The sequence below is a fragment of the Apis dorsata genome, unplaced genomic scaffold, assembly GCF_000469605.1.
Source record: "Apis dorsata unplaced genomic scaffold, Apis dorsata 1.3 scaffold_104, whole genome shotgun sequence".
Taxonomy (NCBI): Eukaryota; Metazoa; Arthropoda; class Insecta; order Hymenoptera; family Apidae; genus Apis; species Apis dorsata.
Genome location: NW_006263402.1, coordinates 485,073 through 494,911, shown reverse-complemented (window position 1 = coordinate 494,911; position 9,839 = coordinate 485,073). Strand labels below are relative to the sequence as shown.

General features: G+C 38.2%; 1 protein-coding gene across 6 annotated transcripts in view; it reads right to left on the bottom strand.

Moving 5' to 3' along the window:
- The window catches only part of LOC102678755 (zinc finger protein 2 homolog), a 23,779-nt gene that overhangs the window by 653 nt on the left and 13,287 nt on the right, over window positions 1–9,839 (bottom strand). Inside the window, exons 5-6 of one of the 6 annotated variants that reach the window (XM_031508835.1) lie at window positions 8,896–9,293; window positions 2,381–3,342 (exon numbers count right to left, since the gene is read on the bottom strand). In XM_031508835.1, the coding sequence (XP_031364695.1) occupies window positions 2,396–3,342; window positions 8,896–9,293 (1,345 nt within the window). In that variant the 3' untranslated portion in view covers window positions 2,381–2,395. Of the gene's footprint in view, window positions 1,411–2,380; window positions 3,534–5,839; window positions 6,986–7,965; window positions 9,294–9,839 lie in introns of those variants that run through there. The other 5 variants (XM_031508836.1, XM_031508838.1, XM_031508841.1 and 2 more) reach the window with 5 other exon arrangements.

The window sequence follows — 9,839 nt, the reverse complement described above, 5'->3', positions numbered from 1 at the left end:
CACGGATGGTATTACTCTCGAGACGACGATCTCTCAGAGTTCTAACCCTCGACGACGACGACGACGACGACGAAAGGCACTCGTCGCGTTTACACGCAGGTCGACTTCTGATGGGCCGTCAGGTTGCCCTGGCACGAGAAACCACGGTTGCAGATCTGGCACACGTACGGCCGTTCCCCCGTGTGACCCCGCCTATGGATGGTCAACGTCGACCTCTGCGAGAAAGCTTTCGGGCACTGGTCGCATTTGTACGGTTTCTCCCCCGTGTGCACCCTTCTGTGCATCCTGAGATTCTCCGAATCCGTGAAACCTTTACCACAGATGTCGCACACGTACGGTTTCTCCCCCGTGTGGATGCGCCTGTGCTTCTTCAAATGTTCCGCGCTGCTCAGACTCTTGCCGCAGTAATCGCACAGGTACAATTTGGTGGGATTGTGGCTCTCCTTGTGCCGGAACAAGGATCTCTTGGTTGCGAGAACTCGGCCGCAGATGTCGCACGCCGTGCTCGTCACTTTGTTCGCCTTCATCTCCGGGTGCATACGCCTGCAATGGGCGGACAGTTGTCGCCTGAGATAGAAGGCGGTGCCGCATAACTGGCAGGCGAAAGGCTTGTCCCCTGAGTGTATGTTGTAATGCTCCTGCAGATCGATCGCTTTGCGGAAACGTTTGTCGCAGTCGTTGCACTGGAAGGGTAGATCGTTCTTGTCGGTGTGGCGCAACATGTGAATGCTTAGGGCGGCCAGCACCGTGGTCTCGTAGTCGCACTCCTTGCACATGTAGCTAGGATAGAAGTGGGTCTTCTCGTGCCTGGTCAGATCACGGAACAGGCGGAACTTCTTGGGGCAGTGTTTGCACGTGAGATCCCCGACCGTGTGCCGCATCAGATGTTTCTGGTAGTTGCTCTTGTGTCTGAACACCTTGTTGCACGTTTTGCACACGAACTCCATCTCGGGCTTCTCCTTCTTCACCTTTATGTTGGAACGATTGGCGACCGTGGACGCGTTGTTCGCCTTGCGCCCGCCACCTTTCCGCCCGTTGTGCTTCTTCATGTGTTTCCGCAAGTTCACGTACGTTCTGAACACTCTTCCACACTGGTTGCACGTGTTCTTCCGTTTACTCTTGTGCTCGATCTCGTGATTGTCGAGTAAAGCCTGCGAGGCGAAGAACACGCCGCAGATCTTGCAGTGGTACGCGAGGGGCAGATCTTCCTCGTCGATCTCGTCGGCCACTTCTTGCTTGATGAAGCTTTGCTCCGGGTTCAGGGGCACGGGTGGAAAGGACGAGTTGTTGGCAACGTCCGTGTCTCCGGTTTTTACAGGCGACGTAGCGTCCACGTCCTTCTTCACCAGCTCGAGCTTCGTCAACATCGCCATCGGGTAATACTCTTCGGAGAAAGGTAGCTGGTTGTACCTGAAATGTAAAAATTCGAAGGGACGCATCAGTATCGGGGATGTCCTCGTTTGATAATCGCAGTCTTTCCGCGCCCGGAAAGCGATTTTCTCGAATCGAATACCTGCAAGCGATCAATTATATCGATCTCAAAGAATCTTCCAAAAATTGGCAAATTGATAGAGAGAAACGTTTTAAAAGAATCGACGATTTCTTTTTTTTTTTTTTTTCATCGATTCGATCGATGATAAATAAAAAAAATGTGCGTCGCGAAAAAGATGGTACTTCGTAAGAAATTATTATGTTATTCTGACAACACAGTGTTTATCGTTTGCACGATGTCAAACAATTCGTTTTATTTAACAAAAGTTGTACATGAAACGACGATTAAGTAACTTGGAAAAATATTATGTTCCATAAAAAAAAAGAAAAAAGAAAAAAGGATTTACAACTTCATTCAGAGATCAGACGATCCTTTTGTTGCTCCCAACTTTAAACTACATTTTGTACAAGTAAAATGCTGTAATACTGTAAAGAAAAATATATAAACAGGAACGTCATATATACATATATATATATATATCCTTACATATTATTAAAAAGAAGCGGAACTATATAAAACGAGATTACATTCTCGATCGTGCGAAATTAAATATAAAAATATAACTGAAAAAAAGTTTTCAGATTATAACTTTGGCACCGTTAAAAAATCCCTTCGATAGATATTATAGCCAATTATCGTATGTATGTACAAAATTACATTCTATCGATATTACACATGTGATAAAAAATCGAAATAAATTTCTCGATCAGGTAGTAAAGTAGCATCTAAAATTACAACCTTCTTCAAAAAGTTTCCATATCCAAATATCCCTGTAGAGCTCGAAGACTATTTCAACATTTTTCAACTTCGTTCTTTTCTTTTTTTCGTTTAAAACAATGTAGCTTTTTATTATTCCACCAATAATATTATAAAAAAAAAAAAAAAAACCTCCGAAAAGGAGGTTCACTCCGTTTGATTCACCGTAGCGGCATTAACGTTCACTTGAGCGTGCACTTTGTTATGAGCGTTCAAAGACGACCTGGAAACGAACGATTTTGTACAAAACTCGCAATGATAAGGCCTTTGGCCCGTGTGATATCGCTTGTGAACGACCAGCGTGGAATGTTGGGTGAACGATTTCCCACACGTGTCGCAACTATACGGTTTCTCCCCTGTATGAGTCCTTTTGTGAACGACCAAAGTGCTCCTCTTGCGAAAAGCTTTGCCGCAGATGTCGCAGATCAACAGTTTCTCCCCGCTGTGGAGACGGAGATGATCTTGGAGAGATCCCTTGGAGGACACCGATTTTCCGCAAAGATGGCAGGTGTGCTTGTTCTCGCCCATATGGGTCTTCACGTGGAACACCAACGAATTCTTGTATACGAACGTTTTCCCGCAGAATTCGCACTGGTGCTTCACAGGTTTGAAGTTCGGGTCGTGAAACTTGAGATGCTTCACGAGGCTGTGATTATTAGGGAAAGACTTGTTGCAATTCTGGCACACGTGCTCCTTGGCGCCGTGCTTCACGTTCATGTGACCGTGGAGCTCGGCGTTGGTGAAGAATCCTTTCTTGCAGATCTCGCAATACCTCGTGTACTTTTCGAAATGGCGCCTCTGATGGATGGTCAGTTGGAACGCTTGAACGAACGCGTGGCCGCACACGTCGCACACGAAGTTCTTCTCCCGTGTGTGGATTCTTCTGTGGACGGTCAGAGTGTTGCTCCTTTTGAACGATTTCCCACAAATGTCACACTGATACGGTCGAGCGTCGCTGTGCGACACAAGATGGCCCTCGTACAGATTCTTCGTCCTGAAAAGCTTCCTGCATATTTCACACTGATAGAACGTCTGAGCCGAGGGATTCCTCTGCCTAGTCGAAGTCGCGTCCTCTTTCAACGCCCCTTTACACTCTTGCCAATTCGTGGTTACGAATTGCGTGTCGCGTTCTTCAACTTTGACGAAACGTTGCGAATCTTGGTCGAATTTCCGTTGATTCGTCGATTTCGATCGATCCTCTTCTTTCACGATCGAAAATACTATCACTGATTTTTCCGTGATCATATCTTCTAACGATGCTTCGATCCTCGTAATCGATGGCGATCTGCGAAGAAAATGAAAAAAAAAAGTGTCGTCAATAGCGATTCTTATTTTATTGGTTTAGATCTAACGACAACTTTCGATTTTTTTATTGTGGAAGGTACTTGTTTTCTTTTCTTTTTTTTTTTTTTTTTATTATTATTATTAACGAATATTTAGCTTGATTTACATTTGATGAAATATACACTGAATGTATATATATATATATTTATGTATATAGCATAAAGAACGAAATGATTTTTCGAATTACTTCTCCTCTTCTTTCTTCTTCGACTGAATCTTGTATTAATTCGAATTAAAAAAATCGTTTTGCGAGTTATTTACAAAAATGTAAATCTTTTTCGTCAAATAAAATAAAGTTTCTTGTTGAAATAATACAGTTTTTGTCTGGATAAAATATCTGTATTTCGTTGTTCGTATGAATATATAGCATGAATATATATAATTTTTTTTATAATATATCGTTTTCTTTTCTTTTTCTTTTTTTTCTTTTTTTTTTTTTTTTGATTAACAAAAGTAATTTATAAACTCGTTGTTCTTTCTGAAAGACATTTACATGATGCGAAAATAATTTTCGCGATAAATAAAAATTGTTTCATCGATACATCTTAACGTTCAATAAAAATTTTTGTACATTTCTAAGAAAAGCGGGATTATTGTATACAAATTTTGTTGTAAAAATTTACTGTATTTTTCAATCTTCTTTTTCAAAGATAATCTTTTCCATTATCATATTTCGTATACACCTTAAAAAATACTTTTTAGAAAATAAAAATATAAAAGATGAACACAGAATCATATGTATGTATCGCGCATAATACATAAAAAAATAAGTTTATTCGCATAAAGAGATAAATTTTCGCCTATCTGTAATGTGCGTTATTAACTTGGACGATGTGTATTTACATGAAAAGTTATACAAATGTATTAAAAGTTAACAAAAACAAACAAAAAAAAAAAATTATTAATTATATGCGTATTACAATATAATTCCTAAAATTGTATCATTACATAATCGTTCAATTGCATAATAATTGTCGTAATTATAAATCCATGATGAATTTAGTAAATTTAAATCTATATAAATACAAAATTTATTAAATATAAATTGTTCTTCGTGTTTATACTTTTAGTAAATAATTTGTTCATAATTAATTAACAAAATAGACGCTATCATGCTGCAAGTTTTATTCTATCTTTTGTTATATTTTTACTATTGTATTGATTGTATTGTACAAATCATCCTTTTATTTTTATCATATTGCTAATTGTATATATATTCCAACTTTTTTATATTACGTTTTCATTAAAAAATTATTAAACAAGAAAATAAAAATGTATGCGAATGGGATATATAATTTTATATTTGACTTTGTTAAAATTAATTTATTTTTTTCTTTTTTTAAAATCTTTTTTATATTATGGCACCTTTTATATCGCGAAATTCTAAGATACAATTATTATTTGTATATAAGGATTATCTCTATTGTTAATAAAAACAATTTTAAATTTGTTTGAGCTATTTAAATATTGATAATAAATGAAAAGCAGTCTTACTACAAAATTATCTGACGTATTAACTCTTTGATTCAATGAAACTTTTCGTCCATTGTAATCATTGTATCATTGTAATTAATTTTTAATTTAATTTGCGCTTATTATAAAACTGCTCGATGCAGTTTATCAATTATTTTATTATCGCTTTATGATATAATAATTTCATTTGTGTAAAGCTGTTAGAAAAATCTTACTAATATCAATTTCTTTTGTAAAAAATACGATTTGAAAAATACAGGATAAACCTGAGTAAAAAGTAGCAATTACAAAAATTTATCGTAACACTGCGATGGCTACCATGCTAAACTTTTTGTAACATTTTATCATTACTAAAATCATTGAAAAAATTAAATTTCAGTACAATATTAGGAGATTTTATAAATACATATAAATGAATAGTACTAATATAGCAACGATTCAAATTTTTAATAATAATAGAAATTTTAAAAATCAAAGTAAATAATTTCATTTTTAAAAATTAATAACAATAGAATATATACAGCAATGAATGAATATTCAAGTAATGAATTTTCTGAAGTACAATGAAACATCTTGCAAAAAATTCACCATAGTAGCCAAATACATAAAAACCTCTTAACATTTATACAATCTAAATCAATCAATTTTCTTCGATCGAGTCTTATAAATATTCTTTCTTCTACCTATTATATCAAAAAATCTAATTTGCAAGGAGAACGAGTGCACGCGCCTCTCTCATTCTCATCTCGCGATTTCCTCCAATAATCTATTTTCTTCATGCATACATAACACACATACATAAGATTTATGCCTTTGGTTCACTACTTTCTCTCGTGATGCGACTTCATGTGCGAATTTAACGAGCCTTGCTGCGTGAACCTTTTCTGGCACACCTTGCACTCGTACGGTCTTTCACCCGTATGCGTTCTCAGGTGTACGATCAAATATTTTCGAACGCTGAACGCTTTGCCGCATACTTCGCACACATGCGGCTTCTCCCCCGAATGTATACGCATATGGATCTGGAGATAAGCCTTGCTCGAAACCAATTTGCCGCAAATCTCGCAAGTGATGAGATTCTCCCCGGTGTGTATCTTGAGATGCACCTTCAAAGCCGCCTTCCAATAGCTCTCGAAATTGCATACGTTACATTTGTGTTTCTCCCGCTCGCCGTGAGACTTCATGTGCGTGTTTAGATAAGCAGCACTCGCGTAAGGAGTGTTGCAAATCTTGCAGACGAATGGTTTCTCCCCTGTGTGGGTGAGCAGGTGTCTCTCCAACGTTTGATTCGTATAGAAACCTTTACCGCATATCTCGCAATGAGTCACGTACTCCTCGTTGTGCTTCTTCTTGTGCAGTCGCAAATCGTAGCCGGATACCTTGGATATACCGCAGATATCGCACGTGAATCGCTTGTTGTGTTGCTTCAGATGAGTCTTCAAGAATTCCTCCGTTTTGAAGCATTTGTTGCAAAGAACGCACTGAAACGGTTTCTCTTTTTGATGTACTTTGATCATGTGCTTCTTCAACTTCTCCTCATCCGGGAAGGTTTTGTCGCATTCCTCGCAACGATCAACAATCTCGTCGTTCCTCTCGTGATCCTGCCTGTGCTTCAGGAATTGAAGCCTCTTCCGCATCCTCTTGTTGCAAACATCGCATTCGTAGATCACTGTACACCTTCTGGCCGATTTAAAGCTCTTGACGTTTCCTTGTTGCTCCTCCTCTAGAACAAGCTTCATCTCTGCGTCGTCAGATTCCTCCAACGAATCAGTGGTCACTATTTCCTGATGGCTGATCTGTTCGAATTCTTCAACTGTGATGCTTTCACTGCATATTTCGTTTTGATACTTGACCAGTTCCATGTCTTCCAGAGTTTCTATTTGTTCTATTTTTGATTCCACGAGTTCGAGCTCCTCGCACCTGTAATGGACAAGAATCGTTAACATGTAAAACACGACATACGTGTAAATAAGAAAGTAACAAGCGTGTCGGGTAAGAAGAAGATCCTTTCCATTCTGACTAAATAGGAATATTTTTTATCTCTGTGTTTGATATTATTGGTTATACGTCTTGCTAACACGCTTTGAAAGAAGAACTTTGGAATTCACTTTGGGACACATTTTTGAGCTCTTCTGTAAAATTTATTTATTATATTAGCGGATAACTTGCACAAATATTACGAGATTGAAATAAAAAAAAAAATGAAATATTACGTTGTAATATTATATAATAAAATATATGTTTGTAAACATTAGTTTAATATTGGATTATAATAGATAAATTGATCGAATAGAATTTTGAAAGATATAATTAAGATTTTCTAATATATCGTTTCATAATTTTTTTAGAAGATTTTCAAAATTTAATATATTATTCTTTTTGTTTAAAGATGTGTTACTTACCAATAACTGTTTCGTATACAAGCATTTGAAGTAACAAATGTACTAATCCATTAAAGTAGTTTTAATTCTAATTTCTAAGAAAACTAATCTTAAAAATGTACACATTTTGATTAAATCGTATTTTAATATTGTCCTTATATGAATTGCAAAAATATTACAAGCAATATAATAATATATGTATAATGAATTTTATTACATTATATACAATATATGCATTTTGTTGTGTTATAAACTAATTAACTCGACCAATCCATGGCAAAAATTACAATTAGTATAATTAAAACACTCGTAACACTATACGAAAGAAAAGCATTTTCTAACGCTATTAATCTCTGTAATCTGGATACTGTTCTTAATATTTGCAATCTATACAATTTATACAATCGATACAAACGATCACAAACACCAATAAAAGAATATTATTATTAAAATTATTAGCAACACAAATTTAACAATACCATGAAAAATCAATCATGAAAATCCTTATTAATATTTTTCAAAATATTATGTTAAACTTCAATGTTTCAGACAAATATCTCTTGCTTTCAATAAAAGAATTAACGATTTCCTATATAATTAACCAAAACCAATACTATTAAGTTTATTAGTTTCAAATTAATCGAATTATCTCTAACGTAAACGACAGAAACAAAGGGGGTAGTAAATTTTATTACTACAAAGATTCAAGGAAAATTTAAACATCTCCCCCCTCTCTTCATTTGGCGCTCTCATGTCGGCGCAAATGAGCGCTCAGAGTGCCCCGTTGTGTGAAACGTTTCTCGCAAATTTTACACTTGTAAGGTCTCTCGCCTGTGTGAGTTCTTCTATGCTTGATCAGATACTTCCTCGAGCTAAACGCTTTCCCGCAAAATTCACACACCTCCGGTTTCTCTCCGGTGTGTATCCTAATATGAATTTTCATGTACTGCCTCCTGATCAATTTGCCACAAACCTCGCAAGCCACTTGACTCTCCCCGGTATGAGTCCAAAGATGTTCCTTGTAACAGTAACTGTAAAACGTCTCGAATCCGCATATCTCGCATTTGTACTTCCTCCTGTTCTCAGGCTGGCTATGAATCTTCATGTGACTTCTCAGATAGACCCGATTACCGAAAGACTTGTGACAAATCTCGCAGGTGCAAGGCTTGTCGTCGGTGTGGACACTCATGTGCGTCTTCAGCGTCGCCTTCAGGTAAAACCCTTTGTTGCAAATCTCGCAGAACTCGGTGAACTCCTTGTTGTGCCTTCTTATGTGTATTTTCAAATAATATTCCGAGGTGAGTTTCGCGCCGCACACGTGGCATATGTGAGGCGCCCCGTGCAACGTTTTGTGAACGTTCAGGTACTTCTTCTTCTTGAACACCTTGTGGCACACGTTGCACTCTATCGGCCCAACCGAAACACTCTGCTGCTCCTCCCTCTTCACACCTCCCTTTACCACCGCTCTCTCCTTTCCCCTGTGCTGCTTCCCTTCCACGCTTCCCTTCGCCGCCGACTCTTTGCACCGACCCCGCCGATGCTTGAACAACTGCACCTTCTTCGCGAAACTCTCGCAACACGTGTCGCAAGTGTATTTCTTTTCGGCCTTTCTCAACGCCTCCCGAGTTCGAAGGATCGACCGCTCGGTTCTGTGCACCAACAGTGCAGCCTCCGTGTCGAACTCTTCGTCGCACGACTCGCATCGATACGATGCCTCCTCCTGAACAACGCACGAGTCGTTATCGACACCATCCTCGACAACGAGAAACGATCGATCCTCCTCATTGGACGATTTAGGGGCGCGAGATTGATTCGGCTTGGCTGCTATCGTCTTCACGTTTTTCGCTCTGCAAAAAGACAACACAGCGTGAGCCAGCCTTGCAATGGGGACGACGCTTTGCACGCACAGAACGAGAAGAACAATATTGGCTAATGGGAGCTGATGTTATTAATCGAACGAGGCTCGAGTCAAGAGGAGGGGAGGAGTTCAAAAAGTGTAGTTTGTGATTCTGTGTGCCGAGAATTTTATTTTGTACCGTCGTAAATTGAAGGGGGATGAAAATCTTGTTTAGAAATATGATTCGTCGAGTGGAGCGATTAAGTTATGTGTAGGTGTTACGACAATTTTCACATGGCACAGTATTGAAAGAAGGTGAAGCTACTTACTGGAAAAAAGCCAAGTCAGATCGTTATCGATTCGTTAGCGGATCCCTTCGATTTTTTTCGATCAATCGTTCGGACAAGAGTGATACGAGATAAAAGAATTGTTTTTCGTAGACACGAATTGCACAAAATGCACACAGCCGTGAACAAACGGAAGAAGATGTAACGAATTTGTAACGAAACGTTAAGATTTTTTTATATCGATGTTATGCGATATTCGCGTTGTCCTT